This window comes from Lytechinus pictus, chromosome 7, assembly GCF_037042905.1.
Source record: "Lytechinus pictus isolate F3 Inbred chromosome 7, Lp3.0, whole genome shotgun sequence".
Taxonomy (NCBI): domain Eukaryota; kingdom Metazoa; phylum Echinodermata; class Echinoidea; order Temnopleuroida; family Toxopneustidae; genus Lytechinus; species Lytechinus pictus.
Genome location: NC_087251.1, coordinates 13,197,667 through 13,221,479, shown reverse-complemented (window position 1 = coordinate 13,221,479; position 23,813 = coordinate 13,197,667). Strand labels below are relative to the sequence as shown.

The 23,813-nt window shown below is 34.0% G+C and overlaps 3 protein-coding genes across 5 annotated transcripts in view; 2 read left to right on the top strand and 1 right to left on the bottom strand.

Moving 5' to 3' along the window:
* LOC129264927 (centrosomal protein CCDC61-like) overlaps positions 1–13,089 on the top strand; it is a 28,210-nt gene extending 15,121 nt beyond the window's left edge. For 2 of the 3 annotated variants that reach the window (XM_064101969.1, XM_064101968.1), the window contains exons 4-16: positions 150–310; positions 892–997; positions 1,828–1,874; positions 2,326–2,542; positions 3,111–3,193; positions 5,769–5,983; positions 6,328–6,406; positions 6,774–6,871; positions 8,046–8,145; positions 8,735–8,801; positions 9,468–9,502; positions 9,873–9,964; positions 10,928–13,089. In XM_064101969.1, the coding sequence (XP_063958039.1) occupies positions 150–310; positions 892–997; positions 1,828–1,874; positions 2,326–2,542; positions 3,111–3,193; positions 5,769–5,983; positions 6,328–6,406; positions 6,774–6,871; positions 8,046–8,145; positions 8,735–8,801; positions 9,468–9,502; positions 9,873–9,964; positions 10,928–11,022 (1,395 nt within the window). In that variant the 3' untranslated portion in view covers positions 11,023–13,089. The remainder of the gene's footprint in view (positions 1–149; positions 311–891; positions 998–1,827; positions 1,875–2,325; positions 2,543–3,110; positions 3,194–5,768; positions 5,984–6,327; positions 6,407–6,773; positions 6,872–8,045; positions 8,146–8,734; positions 8,802–9,467; positions 9,503–9,872; positions 9,965–10,927) is intronic. The other variant, XR_010294078.1, reaches the window with a different exon arrangement.
* A 4,419-nt stretch (positions 13,090–17,508) lies between these two features.
* Positions 17,509–20,127, bottom strand: LOC129264928 (putative OPA3-like protein CG13603). Its single transcript, XM_054902892.2, has 2 exons — positions 19,907–20,127; positions 17,509–17,932 (listed from the first exon to the last, which is right to left on the bottom strand). The coding sequence occupies exons 1-2, from the start codon at positions 20,037–20,039 to the stop codon at positions 17,598–17,600; spliced, it is 468 nt and encodes a 155-aa protein (XP_054758867.2). The 5' UTR covers positions 20,040–20,127; the 3' UTR covers positions 17,509–17,597.
* LOC129264929 (glutaredoxin-related protein 5, mitochondrial-like) lies at positions 19,896–22,826 on the top strand. The gene is made up of 2 exons (XM_054902893.2): positions 19,896–20,725; positions 21,476–22,826. The coding sequence occupies exons 1-2, from the start codon at positions 20,449–20,451 to the stop codon at positions 21,655–21,657; spliced, it is 459 nt and encodes a 152-aa protein (XP_054758868.1). The 5' UTR covers positions 19,896–20,448; the 3' UTR covers positions 21,658–22,826.
* Positions 22,827–23,813: the final 987 nt, after the last annotated feature.

Below are 23,813 nucleotides of genomic sequence, written 5' to 3'. Positions count from 1 at the left end.
ATGAATGTTTCCTTATGATGATAAATAATTGAATGACTAGTATTGGAGTGGTCTTTTTGGAAAGAATACTTATAACTATTTCTCTTTGCTGCTATGTAGATTGCCCCTGTTTACAGACACATTACCTTGTATATTTAATATTTCTGCAGAACTCTGACTCTGTGAGCCTTGATCTTTTGACCTATGCTGATCTTGAGTCGCTTCGTAACCGCAAAGCTGGTCTTGGTACCCGGACTATCCCAGGGGCTCAGAGGTCTGCACTCAACACTAAACGTTATCTCATTGTCACCTACACTGTGGAATTTGACAGGTAAGAATGCAAATTACCAAATGAGTTACAGATGAGTGATACATGTAGATCATAAATTTTTCATCCTTTGCAATTCCCTATTAAAAGTTATCGTTATCAGACATTTTATACCCATGTATGGATGAATATCTTTGGATCTTGAGGATTCTGATCCAACTATTTATTGAGGAAAATTATCAATCTTAACCCCAATTGATATGAAGGCATTTCATAAAACTGGCGAACTAAATGTTATTCTTGATTATTAAAAAAAATCATGTGTAACTGAAGTCAATACGCACATGTTTTAAATCACATAACTATTGATTTATTTTGTAGGGCAAGGTATATATATATTTCCTGCAACTCAAATCAGATTTCCTGAAAGTTTATTTCATATCATAAACACAAATAATAGCATATTGAGACCTTCAACCAAATTCAGTATGAAATAATGACACACATGTACAGTGCACAGCTCCACTCATGTTTATATTTTGGTTAAGTTTGTTGAAACCAATTGCTACATGCAATTCATGTTTTGATTTTTTTTTTGGAACTCCAATACTATGTAATTTGAAATATTTACTTGTTTCTTTCAGGATCCATTATCCCCTACCCCTGCCCTACCAAGGTAAACCTGATCCTGTGGCTCTACAAGATACTGTCAGGGAATTACGCAAAGAAATAAAACTTCTCAAATCACGGGTACGTCAACAACTATGGAATTTATCTTTTATTCTTTGGTCTGTTCTTTTATCATGGCAGACCAGTGGTTTGATTACCACAAGTTAACAACTATATATATAACACTTCATACAAATACTTCAAAGCACTACATAATTACCCCAGCTTAGCTTGATCATGCCCTCAAACATTCAAGAAATTTTCTTCTACGTGTTACACATTAACTTACACATGAGTGAAGCGTGGCAAATGTAGATACTAGTAAATGCCTCATCTGGCAACAATGACCATGACCTCTTATTATTTGTTTGCTGATTAGTAGAATTGAATGCAACTGCAAACAGCTTGGTAAATGATTATTAGACAATATTGTATGTGAGTTAAGAAAATGGTTTAATAATTATTTCCCAAACTGTATGTGCTATGATCAAATCATCCAGCTATACAGTGAATGAGTTGAATTGATATTAAGCCGAGACTAAATCCAAGTCCCAAAATTTTGGTATGGTGTGGATCCCACTATGGGATCTCTCCACTTCAGTCATATAACAACTATAACCTATTCAATCATACTTGAGTGAAGATACCTTGGACGATTTATATTTTCATTTCTGTATAGATTCAGCAATGTTATTTGTAAAGAGTCAGTGTCTTGATTTTATGATTGAATGTCCAATGCGGAGATAAATGAATACCTTATGAAAATATAAACCTAAAACTAACAACAATGGATAAAAATAAATTTTTGCTGCAAATTATTGAATGATTAATCAATTCTGAGTTGCAGTTTTTAATGAGATATATATAATTTTTTAATGTTAATTTCTGTCTACATTCCGTTCAATTCTCAGCTTACTTCAGATCCCAAATCTTCAGAACTTGTTAAGCTCACCAAAGAGTAAGTAGCATTTTATCAATTTTCTTTTTTATTTCAGAGTAATCGATCTGTTTACACCCAATATTTGTGATAATTCTGAATATCCTAAGCTGTTCTGAAATTGTATAGCAAGGGGAAATAAAATCTTGGTTGTCAATTGCAATGTAAATCTGTACACATATTAACTGTGATTTTATTTTCGAAATTGTATCAAGGATATCCCCCAGACATTGTCATTTCCTTAATCATTCTAGTTATGCTAAGCTATATATGAAATCGGACTTTGCTCATGATCACTAGATACAGCTATAAATGGCTTAATTTTTTGTTTGAATACTCTTCCACCCCCCTTTTTCATCAGTTTATAGTACATAAGATATTCATGATATGATATGATATAATATTTTGCATGTATGATTTAATATAGAACACCTTAAGATATCTTTTAATTGCTTTCTGTTCCTTTTGTTAGCTATGAGAATCTCCTATTAGAGAAGCAAGAAATAGAGGATGCTTTCCTGCGATACCGGAGAGAAGTGAAGAACACATCGACAGGTAGTGCAGCCAAAGAGGTCCGCATTCTCAAAACTGCTATCCAGAATCTAGAGGAAGATTTGGTGAATGAGAGAAGGAAATACCAGAGGTCGTCCAGTAAGAGAAGTCAGAATTACAGGGAGCTGCTTGAGGAGGTGGGTTCTTTGGGGGAATATCTTTTCTCATAGCCAATCGCAGCATGCACAAGAATTTCAGTAGCTTCTTACAGTGTTCAGAGAGAGGCCATGATTCTCAGAGGAATGCACTCAATCTATAAATCAATTTTAGAATTGATTTCATTCAATAAACATTGCCAAGTCCATGTTTTGTATGTAAATGTTTTCTCCATTTATTTTAAACATGGCTCAATTCATCCAAGGGGTGAAAAACTTAAATATTGATTTCAAAAATTGATTTTAGTTGATAATACACCTTGGGGTACCAGTTCATGAAGTTTGGTATACATGACAACTTCAATAAATCCTTGCATTTGATTGGCTGAGAAGCACTGTTACTTGGGTATCTGGGAATGACTACTTTTTAGTGATGACAGCCTTGAGGATTAAAAACCTTTGAAATGATTGATTGATTCATAATCCCTGTATGTTAGATATATGTAGGTTTATAAATACTTAAATGAATTAACTGATTGATCATATCATGTGATTTCTTGATTCAGAAATACATTATGAAGATGTTACTCTTAACCATAATTATTTACAGGTTGAAGAACTGAGAGCCAGTGAGCGTAATCTAAAAGTGCGAGTCAAAAGTCTTACAAATGAGCTAAGCATCTTGAAAAGAAAGTAAGTAATACTCCCAAATATGAATTATGGTGATGTAGATGATGATGGTTATCCGTAACTACAAAAAGTTACGACAAGCAATAACTTTATGATAATGACTTTAAATTCATTGCAGATCTCAAATTAGTAGATTTATGCAAACTATTTTTGTAAGAAAAGATCACCCGAACCCATGCCTTTTGGCTAATTTCTCAGTAAATACACATTTTCTACCAGAATCTTTGGCACATTTATTTTTTTATCATACCTACATGCACTTGGGTGGTCATTCAATTGGATTCTATTCAAACTTATTTATAGATCAGTACCACAAGTGGCATTTATCTTATACAAAACAGGATTCCATCTATTAGGAAACTTCAGCTCACTAGTAAATTGGGTCAATAAGAATAATAGAGCAGTCAATAAGCTAATGATATCAGAAGTGATATTGTTGCTTCTCCAGTAGAAGGGCCTTAGCAGTTGCACACACCTGAAAAGAGTTTGCAAGATAATCACGTTTATGACGTTTGGAAGCCTCCTCAAAACGGATTTCAAAATGTTGCTTGCTGGGATTCGGCAGTTATGATCTATGCATCAGTCACTGAACTGAGTCACATGTGCCACACTTTCAGGAAGCTGTTAAAGGTGATGGATCAGGCAGGAGCCCATTTTGTATGAACCTCTTGTTCCATTTACCTCATCCAACAATCATATAATAATGTCTTTCCTTGCTACCTTGTTTGTTCAAAGTAAAGTTGTATTTGGATAGCTTGCACTTGTAATTTAGGATTGATGTGCTTGCTGATCCATGGACAAAACAGCTCTTGCTGAAGATTAAAAGAGGGATCAACAGCAGATCTTTGCTGATCAGCGTCCTTTTCCTCTTATGCTCAATTTTTTTCATTCGAGTGTCAAACTTTGCCTGGTGCTCAGAATTTTCTTCAGCACTTATGTGTTTGGAAGATTTGCATTCGTCTTTGTTTGAAATAGAGAACCTAAGTTAAATTCTGTTTTAAAATAGTATGTACACCTTCAGAAATTGGGATTTTTTAAATGACTCTATGCAAATTGTAGCAATCGAGTCTGAAGCAAGGTATTGCTGTTGAGTGGTACTACATGGAGTTTTCCTCGTCTTTCAATGATCTTTCACAGATCTTTCAATGATCTCTCATGAGTCTTACAGTGATCTCCATAAAAATCTTGAGACACTATCGAAAGATCATGGAAAGACTTATAAGAACTTTGAAACTTCATCAAAAGACTGCTGAAAGACCATTTTCTTAAAAGACCGCTTAAGGGGCCATTCCACAGAGAGCAAGACCATTGAAAGACCAAGCAAAGTCCATGGAAAGAATTCTGAAAGATCACTTGTTGCATAAAAGATCTCTGAAAGACCATTGAAAGATCTCTATAGGACTAGTCTAAGACCAGTAAGACAAGAAATATCCATCAGTCTTTCAGAGTTCTTTGAGGGGATTTTCTGAGCCATTCCACAGAGATGACTAATTTCAGTGATCTTGAAGACCGCTGTAAGACCTCATCAATTTTAAGTCTTTCAGTGGTCTTTCAACGGTCTCCGTTCTGTGAAATGGGGGCCTTTAAGACTGTTTTGAACCGTTTCAAAAAGTTTTGGGACTCACGAGGACCACGGAGACCATTGAAAGATCCATCAGGAAATGTGAAAGACCTCTAAGATCTTTCAAAGTTCGTTGAAGGACCCTTGAAAGATCAAGCAAGTTTCATGGTCTCACAGCAGTCTTTCAGAGGTCTTGCTCTCTGTGGAATGGGGGTATAATGAAATGTAGCATCATGAAATAACTTTCTTCTTCTCTGGGTGTACTGCCCAACACCTCTAAGTAGGAACCAACTTGGTAGGTTGTACGCCGATGTTGTTGGCATGGAGAGAGAAGGCAGTTTTTAGTTTTTACTTTGTAAATGTTTGAAGTACTGTTTGCTTGAAGGTTTTGGTGCTCTTGATTTCAATGGTTGAGGGTGTGAGGGAGTTCCAGTCTGGGATGGTTCTTGGATAGATGAGTACTTGTAAAAAATTTTGTTTGTGAACAGTCCCTTTGATTTGTTGAATGGAGTATGACTCCTTCTCTGGTCATGTGAGCATAACACACTGTTTTTCTTTGACAAAAAGTGTGCCTAATCAACTTTGACCCGATGCAGAGTGTGTTCATAAAGAAAAAACTTAAAGACTCTGACCTTTACTTTCATTTGGGCACTGTTTTGCTTAGGCAGTAAAATGACTTGTCTGACATTCTCCATAACATTTTGACAGACAAAATTCCTCTGTCTTTCATAGAACACATTCTATCTTTGAGCTTGAGTAATTTTTGTACGCAATTCATCTATCTGAACAGGGTAGTCTAGCTCACTCGGTCCCTTCTCTTGACCAGTAGACATTGCTTGTATTTTGCTGTTGCTTCTGCAGGTTTTGTTTCTACTTTTGTGTTTGCCTTCCTATTTCTTGATTTTGGGTTCTATGAAAAGAAGAAACACATCCTACATTAGACTCAGTGAAGTTATGCACAATTGATATCAAATCTATGATCTTTATTTCTCTTTATTTCCTTCCCAACCAACTCAGTCCATCGAGGCGGAGTAGCCGTTCTCCAATGGTACCCACCCCATTATCCCAACGTCAGTCAAGACCTGTTGCTAGGAGACCACCATCAGCTGACATAGCGAGATCTAGGCCTCGATCAAGAATAGACACAAGCAGTAGAGAGAGATCACTTTCAAGGGGTCGAAGGTCAAGTGTATCATCGGTGGGGAGTAGGAGTCGAAGCATCTCACCTGCAGGTTTGTTAATAAGTTTCTGATTATCAACCTATTGTTAATACTGAGTAGATTAAATTTATGGTTAAATCATTTATCACTTGAAAGGAGATTAATCACTGTTTCAATATAGTTACTCTGACCAGTGATAATGTTTATTGAAAAATTTTAAAATAAGGAAAGAGGGGAAAATATTGATCCTTACAGCTTTTCATTTCTTTCAGGGAATACATAATGTAGTCCAATAATCCTGCTGTTTTTTGCTAAAATTAATGTCACTTGTAATCATGATCTAGTCATTTTCATTTCATCTGAAAAAAAATTGAATATCATCCCTCTAACAGAGTATGGTCTTGTCTTTTCATCAGGTGCCAGAGGTCCCAGATTTGACCCTACAGCTTACATTCTAGAGAAGAAACGTAGAGAGGAAGAATCCAAATTGAAAAGGTTGGTATATGAATATTCAAAGGAAAGTCCATGTTTGTTTTGAGAAAAAGTATGAGAAATGGAGTAATAAAAACTTAGATCAGAGTCCAATTCCAAGTCATCAAAGAAGCACACAAAAAATAAATGTAATGATTTTTTAAATCCTTTTCTCCAGTTGAATCATTCCATGAATTTATATGTAAATTACTTTTCATTTCTATTCATTGATGAGTTAACCTATAGGATTTATAAAGAAACAATATTGAAACACAAGTGCAATGATTACATTTAAGACCCAGTAATTAATCAAAATATATTCTTGATGGTTAGTACAGTTTGATGATTTTTTTTTCATTTTTGATATGTGGTGTTGTTTGTGTTTAACCAGTGCCAGGTTACAGAACAGTGCAGTGCGGTCTAGTGGCAAATCAAGGTTATCAGGGGAGAGGTGTAGAACCAGGAAACGGCTCTCTGATGGGTACAGAGGTAAGATTCATTACATATTCAATGTTTAATGTACCCATTGTGACAGTGATTAGGATAGTACAGTTAAGTCGACATTCCCTTGGTCGAATAATCATCTAAGACAATGTAATTTTTTTTTATAATTGAATTATACAAAATGCATATATTGAAATAGTTAGTATTAGAATGTCCTCTTATGTATTTTTTTCCCAAAATTTTTAATGTATTTTTGTAACTCTTTGTTTGCCTTTATTTTACCTTTTGTATCTTTTTAGGGTTTTTTAAAGTAAATTGTCAGTGACACTTTTCTGATCATAAAGAACTTGAAATTAGATGTTGTTTGAAGGTTTGCATGGTGGCATGTACAATCGCTGATGTGGATAGAAGAAGAAAAGGAATTGGATAGGTGAGAAAGTGGAGATTTGAGAGTAGAGTATTCTTTTCTTGAATGTAGACCTGAAAAGGACTGTAAACCAGAAGAGATTGATGAGTTGAAAACAGCTTGAGTAGTAGGGTTGATGAGCGAACACTCACTCCTGAAGACGGACAGTCAACCTGCCCGAAACGTCGAGTCTCTCTACTGCTTCTACTCATCATCTCTACTCGCCGACTCAAGCCAGCATCTCCTCATCAACCCTACTACTCAAGCTGTTTTCAACTCATCAATCTCTTCTGGTTTACAGTTCTTTTCAGGACTACATTTAAGAAAAGAATACTCTACTCTCAAATCTCCACTTTCTCGCCTATCCAATTCCTTTTCTTCTTCTATCCACTGTTTCTATAACACTCCACATGGTGCACCGTAAACCACATCAGCGATTGAACTTGAAATTAATTTGTTTTACTAAGTAGAAGTAGAAATAATGATGTAAGTTATGAATTTCGTCTAAAAACAGAAATTTATTGGATTTGTACATGGAATCATCTTCTTTTTTTTATAGCAATTTGGAGTCTGACACTCAGACAGGCATTTACATGATGTTGCATAATTTCAGAACCACATACTTAGGCATTGCACATTTGGTCTCAAACATTGGACTTGAATAGAAAAATCATGAAAAAATTTAGCTCCTAACTGTAACCTTACAAATTGATTACAAAAATTGCCAGGGTTCTTTTAGGTAATTCTGATTCTTGCTGGATTCTGAATAAGATCTTTGCAATGAATGGTTCATATTGAATCTTTGTATCTTAGGGTTTCGTTCAAGGAGCTCATCAGCTGGAAGCAGAAGATCATCTGGGGGTGGAGTCAGTGATGTGGAGGTGCTATCTGATGCCTCAGAAGGAAGAAGAAGGTAATTGTCTTTCATCTATCGCTCATATGACTACAGGACTTTTGTTTTAATCAATCTAGAAAAATATTATTTTGAAAATTGGGGTTGCCATTTATATTGAGGTGCCCTTTTTGACCATGTAAACAATGTTCCATGCATTTTATATGTAGGAGAAATCTGCAAAGAGATGGACACAGACATGTCTAATATGCAAGAAATAATATGTAGGTAACTATGGAGAAGTTGAAATATGTAATGGAAAAAAGTAAGAATGATATTGTTTGGTACATGTATTCTCATAGTTTTTATAAAGCTAACCCTGGACTAAGACCAGTGGCCTGTTTCAACTATGGTAACTTTGCCATTATGACAACTACTATGGAAACCTTGATTCTGATTGGCTGCTGAGCCCCGTTACCATGTTAGTTGGCACAATGACAAAATTACAATAGTTGTAAGTCCTATATGAAATGGACCCCAAATTTTAATGAAATGACTTGCCAACACATTCACAGAATGAGCTCAGAGGTATATCAGTCCTTCAGTGAAAAGCGATTGAAGATTAGTCATTAGATAAATGAATCTTCATTTGTATTACTCATTTAAACAGGAGGTTACGAGAAGTGCTGCAGCCAGGCAAGACTTCTTCATCTAAAGCATGGTCAAGTCCAAATGTGGTAAGCCATCTCTGGTTTTAAATCTCTAGATAAATGAATAGCATTGTAATTTATTATAATAAAACAGTCTCGTTTATAAAACTGTGTTGCCCTCAGTATGACTTGCAGATTATCAAATGTTAACGTTTTGATCCTGTATATGTGATTAATCTGGGCTTCATTTTTACAAAGAGTTGTGGCTGATTAAAAATAAAAGTCAAATTAAAATAGAGTTTTAATTTTGCCATTTATCAATTTAAGTCATATAAACCTTAATTTGAATTTGAATTGTATCAATCACAACCCTTTATGATGAGCCTCTAAAAAAAAAAGCTAATAGTTCTTTTGGAATGATTGAATGCAGAGTGAATGATATATATGATCCAGTCTTACATGTTTCTTATCAAAAAGCATATCATTAATATCAAATTTATGATGGTCATACCAAACCATATGATTAGAAATTAAATAACCTTGAGAACATGGCCTTGTAGCACATGAAGTAACAAATACAATCAATTTAAAATAAATGATGAGAGTAAAGATATGGCAGACCATGTCCAAAAATTACAAAATTAATTGTAAAATATCAATTGTATCCCTTTGTGTTACATCCTAAATGAATGCTCCAATGAATATGCTCATAATGTAAATTATAAATTGCTTTTTTTTCCTTCTTCCTTTCAGCCATTCAGAAGGAAAACTGGAGCTGCTCCCAAAAGATATCCTTATCATATAAACCTACTGATACCTTTTTGAGTAAATTTTATTACATGGTCATTTAAGGGATTATTGAATATTTACTTGGTCTGTCTACATCAAGTTCTGCTTTAACTATTGACTTCTTCAATATATTATTAGTGCTTAAATCACTGAATCAGTGAGTTGTTCTCTTATATTGTTTTGGAACATTGAAATGAAGCATTCCATGTTTGGATATGTTACAATGTGTGTGGTCTCTTAAAACCAATATATACATTGAAACAAGTTATTCAGTTTCAGTGATACGGTTTTAATTTTCATCCCTGGCTTGGGTTTCATTTTCCCACGGTAACCTTACCACTTTGATATTTCCTTAACTTTCTTCCTCACGTTAATGAGTACACCTGATCCTGACTATCCATCAAGGAGAGGGGCTGGTGGCAAGACTAGGAGCAGACCGCTTACTGAATACAATGGCCAAGGTAAGGAAGACTACTAGAAAACAACACCTTAACAGGCACCTTCCCTTTTGAATTTGCTTGGACAGTCATGATTACAGAGTTTCGCAGCCATCCCTTTCCTTTGTGATCTTTATCCAATCAAATTTGATAAAATACTGTTCTAAAATGTAACATAATAGAGATGAATTGCATATGTCAAATCTCTTGGACTTAATAAATGTATTTGATTTAGGAAAAGTATAATTTTAAGTGTTAATTGAGACATCTTGGCATACGCTGGGGCTGCAGAATCATGCTAAATGCATTATTATACCCTTGTTATTTAATGCCCATTGTGTGTATGCAATAATACATATGATTTAACAATGTGGTTATGTGTTAACATATACAATACCCTCATGCAAATAGAAATTTAAAAGAGTTTAAGTCATATTTACAAAACCTGGGGGATGTTTCACAAAGATTTAAGTATGACTTAGAGTTGCACTTAATGCCGACGTGTATGTGATATGCAAAGCACAATCTTATTGATTGATAGGCAGTAGTGCGCGTCCTCTTGGCATGATCTGACCAATGCGTCATGCTTTTTATAACACATGCAACTAGGCATTTAAGTCTGACTCTAAGTTGCACTTAAATCTTTGTGAAACACCCTCCTGCTCCTTATTTTTTATAATTACATTAAAATAAAGTCAGATAAGTGCACTACATGGCCAAGTTTACACCTACAGCCATCTCATGATTGGATCATATTCAGAGGACCGTTTCATAAAACTTTATGGCAAATTTGCAATAACAGTTTAAAGCTACTGAAATCATTCAATTTGATGGTTGTTATAAAAACTACACATTTGTTATAACAAGTCTTTTATGAAACAGGCCCCTGGTATGCACACATGCTTAATGAAAGGTAGGATTTACTTTAAACTTCTATTGTGACTTAGGGTCAAAGTGATTGTTTTTAAAATGTTGTTGATACTGCAGATCGGAGTGCAACCCTGTACAATGATACCAATGAGATGTCTGAGATTGATGCAAGACTTAGTGCCCTGCAGCAGTTTATGAAACACAATTTGTAAAGACTGGATGGCAACCAACCTTGAAGAATATAGAAATCATTATAATATATGGATGAATTTCATTCTGTAAATTGGACAATTATATAGTGATCTTTCAAGTTCTATGGATGGAGACAACAGTTGAATGTTCATTCAAGCAATCATATATCACTCTAGGATCGCCGAAGATTTTCAGTTTTTGACATGGGTGTGTTCCATCATTCTTTTGTCTGACTTCAAAAACAAAATGTCTTTTAAAACACAAACATGAAACACTGAAAAAGGTGTGTTCCATGACCTGATTCTTCAGAGTGGCATTTGCTAAAAATCTCTTTAAGACATTGGGGATATCAATTACAACTTCCCGTCATTGTTGTGGCATAACACTCTAGGTTGAGAGATGATTCCTTTATCACCGACTGCGCAGTTGCTTTTGTTTAAATGAAGGATGATCAGGGTTGATAAGAAAAGAGCTTGAATGCTATTTGGATAAGATTCATATTTGTGGTTTTGCTTGAACGCACCAAACCTGTCTGCTTGAATCCTTGAATGTCATGAAAAAAAATGACTAAAACGGAAGGAAATTTGTGATAATGGCTACCTGATGATTGAATGATTGAAACATACAGCATATTTCATTGAATCTCATCAGTCAATTGCCAATTCAGCGAAGAATAATAATTTTCCAATTATATAAGAAGAGGCTGAAATTAGCAGCTTATTATAATGAACTTCAATGTGCCAAAAAAATTGTGAACGCATGACAATCCCCAAGTCAGATAATTTTCTATGGTTCCACCACAAAATTATCTTTGTTAAAGATCTTTCTTTGGCTTTTATTTAACATTTAAAACAATATGTGAAAGATTAAATTAGGGTGTGGCAGTGATTCAGTTGTCGTAGGGTCTCTAAAAATTTTATGTGTGTCAGTTTAGAAACTACCAATGAAATAGAATAAAATATGGCTATTTTATGTAAGCAATTGATTGTGGCCCTAAGGCTGAAAAAAAGTTACAATAAAATAGCATACACCAATCATAACATGAAAAAAACATAACCCACAATTGGATATACTTGGAACTTTTCTATAGTTGTACATTTAGATGTACACATAGTTTACAAAGTAAAGTATGTATCTTGCCTGTCAGCAACTGAGTGTAATATTTGAAAAATTGAATAGCCCAGACTAATGAAAAATTTCAATTTTTTCTACAGGGTCTATTTCCTACTTGTTTTCATTCTGAATTACATTTTGTACTAGTCCCAATATCACCTAATTTTATGGATCCCTTAATTGCAGAAAAAGAAATATCAGACAATTTGCATCATTTTGGTGAAACAGTTCTATGCATGTCCTCATGAATATTCAGTGAGCAAACTGATGTCATATCCCCACTTGTTCTTCTGTATTTTATTACATGAAATTATGTTCCTTCAAATTTTCCCTCCAATAACTAAACACAAACTCAAAGAGTGACAAGCGATTAAACTGCATTCAATATTCATTGCTGCAACTTATTTTATTAAACGGGAGATATAACATACACATGTATGAAAATATGAAATAATTATGATTTCATGTAATGACACAATATAAAGGAAAGTGGGGATGTGACATCAGCCCAGCTAATGAATATTCATGATGACATGCATATAACTGTTTTCACAAAATTCAACAACTTTGTTATTTGTTGTCAGATTTTGATGAAATTTTCAGCATTTCGCTTAATGAATATTACTCTATTTATTTAGATAGAATTATTTCAGCCCCAAGTACCCCTTTAATTGCTATTCTCTCATTGGGGTTTGGTGAGTTATACATGTCAATCTGCCTTAGTCCAATCTCATCATATCACAGTCGTACTCAAGCTAAATTCAATTTGTGCAATCTTATTCTTGATGGGCTGTTGGTCAGTTTTCTGAAATTTAAATCATAATTTCTTTTAACCACAAAATTAAAGGGTTAGTTTATTATTGTCATTGAAATGTATTCAATCTTCACTTTTCTCAATTCATTTGTTGTTTGAATATAATTCCAATTGGTTGTTTGAATAGACTTTGGGGCAATTTTAAGTTTCAGAATCATAATTTTGTATTAATAAATAGGGTGAATTGTTTTCAACTTTATTTGTTTTGTTCTGAATGCTCCCTGAACAACCCCTACTTTCCTATGGATGATGCTTGCAATAGTTTTCATCAAATAGCTTTTTGAAAATCAAAATAAGTCCAACATGTTTACTTCAGCACCTGATGCTCCACCACATTTTGCATATTCTGGTTTGAAAAATACTGTGACTTGATCAACCATTCACCTTATAGAAGGTGGACCTATGCAGACTGTTTTGTAGTTAATCTTGCACAGTATTGCGATATTATATTAGTCTGTACATGTTCAATTAAGAGTGAATTCATAATTATCAGCAACTGAATGGTTTTGTGGCCATTTAGTATGAAATATTTTATTTGTATATATGTATATTTGTAAAATAGCATTTTATATGAAAAAAATATCATATTGTGTGATGTGATTTAAAGTGTAATTACATTTTGTTAATAAAATTGGAGGAATCTTCACTTAATATCGTAGCTATGATCTGATTAGCAATGTGTCAAGTACTAAAAATCAGGGAAAATGCCTTAAATGAGGGAAAATCAGGGAATTTTGATCAGCCCAAAAAGTCGAAAGCACGGTAGTCAGTCACACTCTATTATATTTTGTTGTATACCAAAGCAACATCCATTGAATGACTTGATATGGTGGTACTAATTAGTTATACATTATTTTTATACTGAAAAGACATGTAATTCACTGTAACAACTTTAATAGAAAAGATGCAAAACTTGGAATGGGTTTAAATAATTATCAGGGAATTTGGTTTTCTTGAAAAGCTGGGAGCCCTGCTCTTGTACATGATAAAATCCATCCCTTACATGCATGCCCTTCCCCCAAATACATACATGGAATCCATCCCCACACACACACACACATCACCATCACAAACTTTCAAAGCATTCTTTTGAATCATTACTTCTCATCACAATGCAATGAGGTACAGTGTCAGAAATATTGATGTTACACAATAAATCATGCATTCAAAAAGCCTAGCTGTTTTATTTTCATGCACATATGCTGCATACATTTTTTTTCTAGAAAACTTCCAGTCCAATATACTTATCAATTATGAATATATCGGAAGTATTTGTGAAAATAAAACATGGTAGCAATGTAAAGACAACTTCTTTTCATGCAGTTTGTTTTTTTACAAAAATATAAGTATCTAATTTCTTTGCATCTCCAGTAAGTAATGGATCATGTCATATTATCACTTTCACATTCTGCTACATCTTTTGAATAGATCATAATACTTTTGTGAAACCTGCTGCTACAGAGGAACATGCTCAGCATTGGTGGAACACAACACATTAATTATTATCTGGGGATGGTTGCACAAAACTGGTTGCAACTCACAAAAACATGTTTACATAATTAATACATCTTTCAATGGGACGTCTGCAAACTTGAGGTTTCATTTTATTTGATTTTCAGGGGTGGTGGGGATGGGAAGATGCCCATGATTACTGAAAGAAAGCCATGAAACTGAAATTATTAACCTTCTGAATTCTAAAATTTAAAGGTCAAATCCACCCCTGAAAAATGTTGATTTAAATAGAAACAGAAAAATCAAATAAACATAACGCTAAAAATTTTATCTAAATCAGATGTAAAATAAGAAAGTTGTGGTATTTTAGTATTTTGCTAATTTTTCACAAAACAGTTATATGCACAACTCAGTGGCATGCAAATGAGAGAGTTGATGATGTCCCTCAGTCACTATTTCTTTTGTTTTTTATTGTTCGAATTATACAATATTTCAAATTCTACATATCTTACAATAAGGACCAACTTGACCGAACCATAAAATGTTAAAACAATTGTAATTCCACATGTTCAGGGAGGAATGAAACTCTTATTTCACAGGACAATGAGAAAATTAGAATATTCCATATTTCATATAATAAAATACAAAAGAAATAGTGAGTGGTGTCATCAGTTCCCTTATTTGCATATAGACCAGAACGTGCATGTAACTATTTTGTGAAATTAAGTCAAACTAAATAATATCATAACTTTCTTATCTTACATCAGATTTGGATGATATTTTCAGTGATATGCTTTTTGGATTTTTCTCTTTTTATTCAAATAAACTTTTTATTGGGGTGGACTTGTCTTTGAATATGAAATTTTAAGGAGTAGGATATAAACAATCAGATGGCAGATTTGAAAATATAATTGTTCTGCAACCAACGCAAAATGACAGGGTGATTAAACCAAGACCATACACATAATCTCAGAAAGAAATGAAGTAGTTTACATCACATTTATCTTTTAAATGAAGGTTTAACAACACCTTCAAGAATAACAGATAACTGCCAAAGGAGTTCAAATATTTAATACATAGGGATATATATTTTTCATACACATTCTATTAGATGCCAGTATTGTATAATATTTGAAAGAATGTTAAATTTATGTTGGTAAATGCACCCTTTTTGCATTATGATTTGATAATGACGTATCAATCATCAGACCGAACTCGCACTGCATGAGCATGTTTTGCATCGAAATTCATAAATTTTATTATGAAAAAAAAAAAATCAAATTTTTAGGTGTCATATAAACCAAATAATGTTTTTTTCATTCGTGCAATGGACAGAATACTTCATTCGGTGAAAGATGAAATAATGACCCATTCAACTCGGCTACGCCTCGTTGAATGGATCATTTCATCTTTCACCTCATGAAGTATTTTGTCCATTGCACTCATAAACAATTATTATTTGTATACTGTACCATCACCTCCTGAAATATTCTAGATCATTGCAATATTGAACACATATATTCTGACTAAATTAAGTACCGGTACGTTGTTAACGCTATCGCATGTACATTCATATTTTCATATTTTATGCAGATGGGTAAAACCAGTAAAAAACACTAAATTTGTATGTAATTCAACAAACTACATGTATTTATTTAATAATCTGTCATGTTCAAGACAATTACAGATTTGTGTGTGTGGTGTTATCCCAGGGGGGGCCACTTACATTGACGAGTGGATACCATGCGCGACCAATAAAACACGTAAAAAGGATGTCTTTTTCAAGATAGGGCACGATACGTACGTAACGTGATAAGGGTGTCAAAAACACAAAAAATAATGAAAAAAGGGTATCTATTTCGATAGGAGAGCTACGTGTTTAAGGTCAAATTTGCGAGGATGATAAAACAAAATTAAAATGTTTTATAAAAGATGTCCTTTTTGCCCCAACACTACGTGTTTAGAGTCCGATTTGCAAGAGGTGTGGAAGGTGGGGCTGTACTAAACCGGTGTGTAAAGGTAAAACCGACGACCGACGGACCCGTGACATAACAATAAAATATCACTGTACTTGTTTAGGGGTTCATTTCAGGGAATACTTGCTATAATAGTATCATTTTGTTTCCATTACTTGTGAAGGGTAGGGTTTCAAATGCCAATACTTGTTAAGGGGTGCATTTTCAGAATATGGAAAATACGTGTTTAGGGTGCTTTTTGAGACCACATGGTCGCGCATGGTATCCACTCGTCAATGGAAGTGGCCCCCCGGGGGTGTTATATAACTCTATGATTGTCTCACATTGCATAACATATTTCCAATTACACTATAATTAGTAATCAAAAACTGCTATCAATGGCTCTTGCATTGATTTTCTGAAGAAAGTTGGTTAGCATTAGTTATGACATGATTAAAAATAGTGGGAGGTTTATAATTATTAGCGTCGAGGTTGTGTTTGGGATAGATTCTATATTTGCCTCAAACTGCAGGTTTTCAACAAGAGTATTGTCAATGGAGAAAATGTCATGTAACCACTTTAAATCGATAAGCTCTATTTCAAACTTGCTGATCCTTCAATTCAGCCCTAAATATTTAACATTTCTTTGCTGTTAAGAGATACATGTAGGCCTATACTGAAAAGCAGATTATCAATTCAATTTTGTTATCAAAGGAGAACAAATATAATCACACAAAATTAAATTAAAAAGGAGAAAAAACAAAACAAAAATTGTTGCTCACATTGTCAGAATATTGCAATTCATTTCCGATAATCAAGCTTTAAATTTCTATGTTTTCAGGGCAAGGCCAATATTCCTTAGGGCACATTTCTATATTTCAGCAGAAATTGGAAAGAATAAAAAAGGGCTAAATAAATCTTTAAGACAGGGTATCAAGGCTAGCCAGCAGGGCATCCAAAGCCATGACCTAGGATTAGTTTAAGCCCTGAATAAGTGATAACAACATAGGAGAAAATCAACAACCTTTCCAACGACTTTTCAAACTACAGAGTATATTGCTGTTTACTTCTTCAAACAGGGCTAAGAAATATGAGATAAATCACAAATCCATAACCCCCTTATTGTAGATCAATCTCAAATTGAAAGCTTGCACACATAGGTACAAAACAAGCACCAAATAATATTCATTTATTACTTAATTACCTTTATTCATTATATAAATTATTTTTTATACAAATATAAAAAAAACTACAACTATATTCATTTTTTCTTTGAAGAGGGTGCATATTCCACTAATAATCTATTGAATTCACGTAACTTTGCATCTTGTTCTTCAATGAGGAGTCCAAGCTCTTGAACCTGCGATTGTAGTTTCTTTATATCCAAGCTTTGTTGGGATTCATGTTTTTCTTCTTTTTTCGATGATCTCCAATATTCAAATGCGATTGTTCCTGTTGCTACAGAAAAAAGAAAACTTTCACTGATGATCTCTGCCCCTAGTTCTACAGCTGCTTCATTGCTTAAAGGTTTCACTTCAGTTGCTTTTCCCAGACCAAGAATTCGCATTCTCAGGTTCACATCCAACCAATGGTAAACTGTTGATAAGATCGGAACATGGGTTGAAATAAAAGTTCATGACACTGCAATTCAAAACCATCGACATGATCAACATAAAAAAAAAAAGACACCTGACAAGTCCTTTACAAAGGAACATGTAATGAACTCAGCACAAGTATAGTTAGTGACTGTAGTAGATTTAGATTTAGATTTATTTATTTCCGTTCAACAATTTTTTCAAAATATAATCAAAGTAACAGTACATATTCAATATAATCGATAATACAGACAAATCAATGAAATTTCGTAACAAATGTTGAATATAAATTAAACAAAACTAGTATTATGGTGGGCCCCAAGTCTGCGCACCTAACAGTTTGAGTTAAAATTTAACATGAATTTCTTCTTATTTCACAAAATCTTTCATTTAATAATGTTCCTTATATTATTAAGAGTAAGTGTACCAAATTTCTCATTAAAAAATGAAAGAAAATATAGGAATTTCTTGAAAAAACCTCGGGCAGTCATTTTCAGATTGATAAAAAATGATACCCCATGTCTGCGCACTCATTCACTTCGCACACAATTCGGGGATTTTGATGAGAAAGGCTGCATTTTGAGGCCGTCACATGAAATGCCCTAAATTCATTATTTTTCCACCATTTTGAGTCAGATGTTTTTATGAATACCTGTCTATGTATTGCATGTGAAAAGTTCGTGCTCGTTGCGTATCTTCTTTTACTCGAATCGCGCAGATACGCGTGTGCGCAGACAAGGGGGACTGCGCAGACTTGGGAGAACTTGCCATACTAACCGTAACCTGCGCATTTACGCATCAGGAAATAGTTTCAATATGCTTAAAAGTTTCCAATATCCTTCCAAAGCTAATGACCAAAAATCACATGCAAAGAGGGGTGGGATCAGAAGCTGATATCTTTAAAAAAAGAAAAGATACTGATCTTGGCGTAAAATATTATATCTTTATTTTTTGTAGGTATATGTGTACTGATGGTGGAAGTTTGATGAATTCATGAGAAAATTTTGTTTGTAAATTGAATTTATGAAAAGTGTTACTTTGGCAATTAATACGATCCACTGACATACAGCAGACGACTCTGGATAGACTCTGCTCCAGTCAAATAATCACCTACAATGGAAGTCCTAAGTCAGTCAAAGGGGTTTTTTTTTCTTCAGATCACAATATCCAGTATTACATCCAGGACACACTTGGCCTAAGGTGGATGTAGACCCACCCAAGGGTTCATCACATGCCGCCACGCACAGAAAAATCAAGCCAAAGAAGTCGTGTGTTGTGGACCCAAGAAGTGAGATCCCAGCACGCGCGACCCACTAGTTAGAAATCCACTGCCAAACGCGGTTCGTGGTGCGAGGTTAGTATACTAATACTAACCTCGCAATACGTGTGAGTGGATGTAGACCCTAAGTGCACGTACACTAAAGGGTTAGATCAAAGTCTTATTCAAACAGATTTCCGTTCTGTGATCCCAAAACTCAATTGCCAAAAAGTCAAAACCAAAGGCAATCTATTATTATTTGATTGTTTGAGGGCGTGGCTCTACTTAACATAGAAAGAGAGGGGGAAGTTTAATTTTCAAGGTTTGATACAGTCATATTTTCACTCACACTAGTGCGAGGTTAGCATTAGTATACTAAAGCATTTTTTTTGTATTAGGCCTAGTAAGTAGTATACATTTTAATTGAAATGAAGTGATTGAACACGTCATTGAAATTTGAAGTCAATTCAAATTTCAATGACGTGTTCAATCACTCCATTTCAATCAAAATATGTATCAAACCTTAAAAATTAAACTCCCCCCTCTCTCTCTATGTTGTGTAGAGCCACGCCCTCAAACAATCAAATAATAGATCTCTCAGTCTCAATCACATTGCGTTGCATTATCGCCATATCGGCAATAAGCAATTCCATTCTGGGCTTTAGTTTATCACAGTCCCATATACTGATATTGATGTCTGATGATATTATTACTTACACTGGGCAGGAGGCATGCACACATATTTCCTCATAAATGGACTATTCCTAGCCATATTTCGAATCGCTTTGGACATGGGTTTGCTGATCTGCTTCACTGCAAGAGTTCCAAGTTTTATTATCGGGAAAACCATTTTTACAAGAAAGTTACCACCTTTTCTGACGTAAAAAAATTGCAGAACATTATCTGCCGGAACGTTTACAATAGTCTTTTTGTAGTCATTTCTAAATTTTTCTCGTACATTTTTTATTGATAAGCCAAGTCTGAAAGTATTTCAAATTAGTATCCGAGTGTTTAAATTGTAAGCTTAATTTAAAAAATAGAAAAAAATAATCATGATAAGATAACGATTAATGAGGTATGAAATAATTTTTAAAATCACATTTCCACGATACCTACGTAAATAAAAAGACTAGTTTTTACATGCCTCAGAAATTGCGTAATTTTTCATAATCTCCACTTCGTCATAAATTCTGTCTCTTTTGCTTCATTAGTTCATATTTTCATAATTACATCACCAGCTTTAATCATAGAAAAAGATCATGTCGCTGTTTACTCAAATTATTCGGCCGTCTTCGAGGCTTTTTCGTAGTTTCCAGGCGACCGGTCTTTCACTCTGCCAGCTACGATTGCTTTCATCGGAGCTGAAAGAGCGGATCGACGGGCTAGTTCAGGGGAATAAGGTGGTCGTGTTTATGAAGGGTGTTCCAGAGCAGCCGCAGTGTGGATTCAGCAATGCTGTTGTACAGATCTTGAGGATGCATGGAGTGGACAGCTATGAAAGTCATAACATCTTAGAGGATGATGACCTGCGGCAAGGTATTTAACATGGCAAATAGTAGACAGCTGGCAGCCGTCTGTTTCGAGGAGTTTTTTAACTTTTTTTTTTTTTTTTATTTCTCCTCGGTGAGTGAAGCCAACGGAGTTCAGCTGAACAACCAACATAACAGAGACCGAAGCTTTTGGTCTAGGCAAATAGTTGCTTCCCCCTTTTCCCCATTTTGTCGTCACTGTTTTTCCGTAACATGTTTTGCTTTGAGTATGTTGAGTTTGAATATTTTTATTTTCTACAAGACTGAACGTTACATTATTTACGGTAGTTAGATCTTTGTTACATATTCAAGTTTTAATGAATACCAATATAAAGATTTTTAGAAAGTTTTTAATTCTCGTATAGATACATTGACATTTGGCAATCTCTTCATTAAACTTAATTTAACTTGCAACTCATCAGTCATTAGCTCACATAAATTAAAAAAAAAGTAAAACGTTGATCGATAAAGACAGATTGATCAAATTGATATTACTCAGTCATACATGCACATGCAGTTATATTTTGGTTGAATCGATCATAACCTGATAATACTGTTGGCCTCTAAAATCCAGTCATTACAAGAAAATGTGAAAAGGAAAATTGGTCTTTTGTATTGGGATAGGGAATTTTTTGAAAAATGAGGAACAGGAATTAAATTACTGGAGACTTGGCCAAATATTTTTTTTTTCATTAGATTTTTACAATTGGATATAAATCTGCTAAAAAATATATCATCTAATTGTTCAACCACACAGGTATCAAGGAATACTCAGAATGGCCGACAATCCCTCAGATTTATTTGGATGGTGAGTTTGTAGGAGGATGTGACATCATGATTCAGATGCATCAGACAGGTGACTTGATTGATGAACTAAAGAAAGTCGGAATCAGATCAGCGTTACTCGATGCACCCAAGGAAGATGAACCATCAAAATGATACTTAAATATTTTGGAGGATACTTTTATCTTGGACAATTCATGAAAACTGGAAAATCCACTTTGAATAGTTGGAATAACAGTGATAGTATATAATCATGTTTTTTTAAAGATTTCATAACGCAGGTTACTGGTATTCATTTTACCTCTGCATGAGTGGGGGCATCTACATGTAGCTCTTAATATAGAAATATGGAAACTCGCACAAGTGTTTATAGTGATGGCACTAGAGAGTCTATGGGCATTTTGTTGCCTTAAATTTGAGCTCTAAATAAAAAATAAATAAAAAGTAATCCTTGTTAGGTCACTGAGCTTACCTTGAACATTGAGGGGGTGGGGCAAGTAATCCCTGTAGGTGTTTCTCCCACCCTGCAAAGGTAGAGCACCCCCCCCCCCTTTCATCTGTAAGGTAGTGCCAACTCGTTGGATATAGCCTAATGCTTGGTGTATTCGATTTCATAAAATTTAAACCATTAACATTGTTCATTGACACCAACAATTTGGGATTCGAGATATTATGATTGACCTTATTACAGTTCTGTGCATCAGCCCTTTATTTTCAATGTATTTTTGTTTTTAATTTGGGTATGACTCAAGTCTTGATTGATATTATATTTAGGTAACCTTTGTTTTTAGAGGCTTGTTATACTTTCATCTCTGGGGCAAAGCTAAATTAACTGATTAGCTGTCCTACTATATGCTTGCTACAGGCTCTTTCTAGACAAAGTGAGATAATGGATTTCATCATGTGAAGTGATAAATGGAACATGTATATTATGAACAGTGTAAGAGGGAAATGGTGTCATATTCATGTGAAAGTTGATGAGTCTGACAAATTCAATACTAGTATCTAGGAAGTATCTCTATATAGGGTTTCAAACTTGCCTCTTGTCAGGAGATTAATATTGAAAGTGTAAAAAAAACCAAGATTTTTAGCCATTCAATTAGCTATTTAAATTGGATGGAGCGCTTTTTGGCTATTATATTATCACTCCAAAGATTATTCTTCTTTGAGGCTCAACATAAAATTTGCACCAAACTATCATTTTTGTTTGAGCACATTTTTTGTGTTCCTGTCAGTCAGGATATGGATTGTTCTATACAAACAAATTTGTATTTTGTGAATGAATTTATACTATTAAATGGACATAAACAATTTTATTCAATTGATTTTACATTGTGTCAATGCTTCCTTTGTTCCTATATATTACATCATACGCATGAAAATTCAGTCCAACTTATTTGGCCTATAGAATAAAATAAAAATTCTTTAAATTAAAACCAATATTTTCACCTAAATTAGTCATAAAAGAGGATATATGATATTTTAACTGATTTCCAAAGGAAAATTACAAAGATGATGAACTGGAAACATTTCTTAAGTTTCTTCATTTTAATATTGCACTTTGCTCTATCTTTTTACAATACACAAATTATAAGTACATGTACATGAGACATTCATGCAAACTTGAATTAAAGATATTCCTGCTATTTAGTATAGAAATATTACAAATGAAAATCTCAAAAACAATTATAATGGGTGATATTCTCAAAAGTTAAGCCATATTCAAGTATAGACTTATGTTTTATCTTTGATATTAAAAACCCATGGCATAGATAAACTTGTATCATACCAAAGAATCCATTGAACCTGCTATACTTAAATACCATTTTTACCTTCTTATGTCATTGTACAGGTAACTTTGGCTCTTTTCCACAGCTAGATTGAAATAATGTACTCTATGACAGTGTGGTCAAAGCTAATCTACATGTATGGTTAACTAATAATGTAATACTATAAGAATACCATCCATTGTATTTGGCAATGAACCAAGAATTACAAAAAATAAAGTTCGTAATCATAATCATGTAGAAAACTGTAAATATCAAATGGTAAATAAATATGCAATTATAGCATTCAGAAATTTGCCTCTTTAAAAGTGAAAAGGAAATTGAATAGGAATATGGGAAAATTTTATAAAATGGGAAGGGGGTTTATACAATGTACATCGATTCATATGGTACATTTTTAATAAAAATACATTGAAAGAAGTAAAAGAAACTAGCACATCAATGATGTGGAGCTCATCCGGCATCTCGCAACAAAATTTAACACAATTTTAATTTCAGCCCAGTTGACAATGTAGTGAATTATAT

Coding starts and splice junctions, on each gene's coding strand:
- LOC129264928 (XM_054902892.2), bottom strand. CDS start 20,039: ATGGTTTTCCCGATAATAAAACTTGGAACTCTTGCAGTGAAGCAGATC. Junction 17,933..19,906: donor GTGCATGCCTCCTGCCCAGT/GTAAGTAATAAT, acceptor TCTTATCAACAG/TTTACCATTGGTTGGATGTG.
- LOC129264929 (XM_054902893.2), top strand. CDS start 20,449: ATGTCGCTGTTTACTCAAATTATTCGGCCGTCTTCGAGGCTTTTTCGT. Junction 20,726..21,475: donor GGATGATGACCTGCGGCAAG/GTATTTAACATG, acceptor TCAACCACACAG/GTATCAAGGAATACTCAGAA.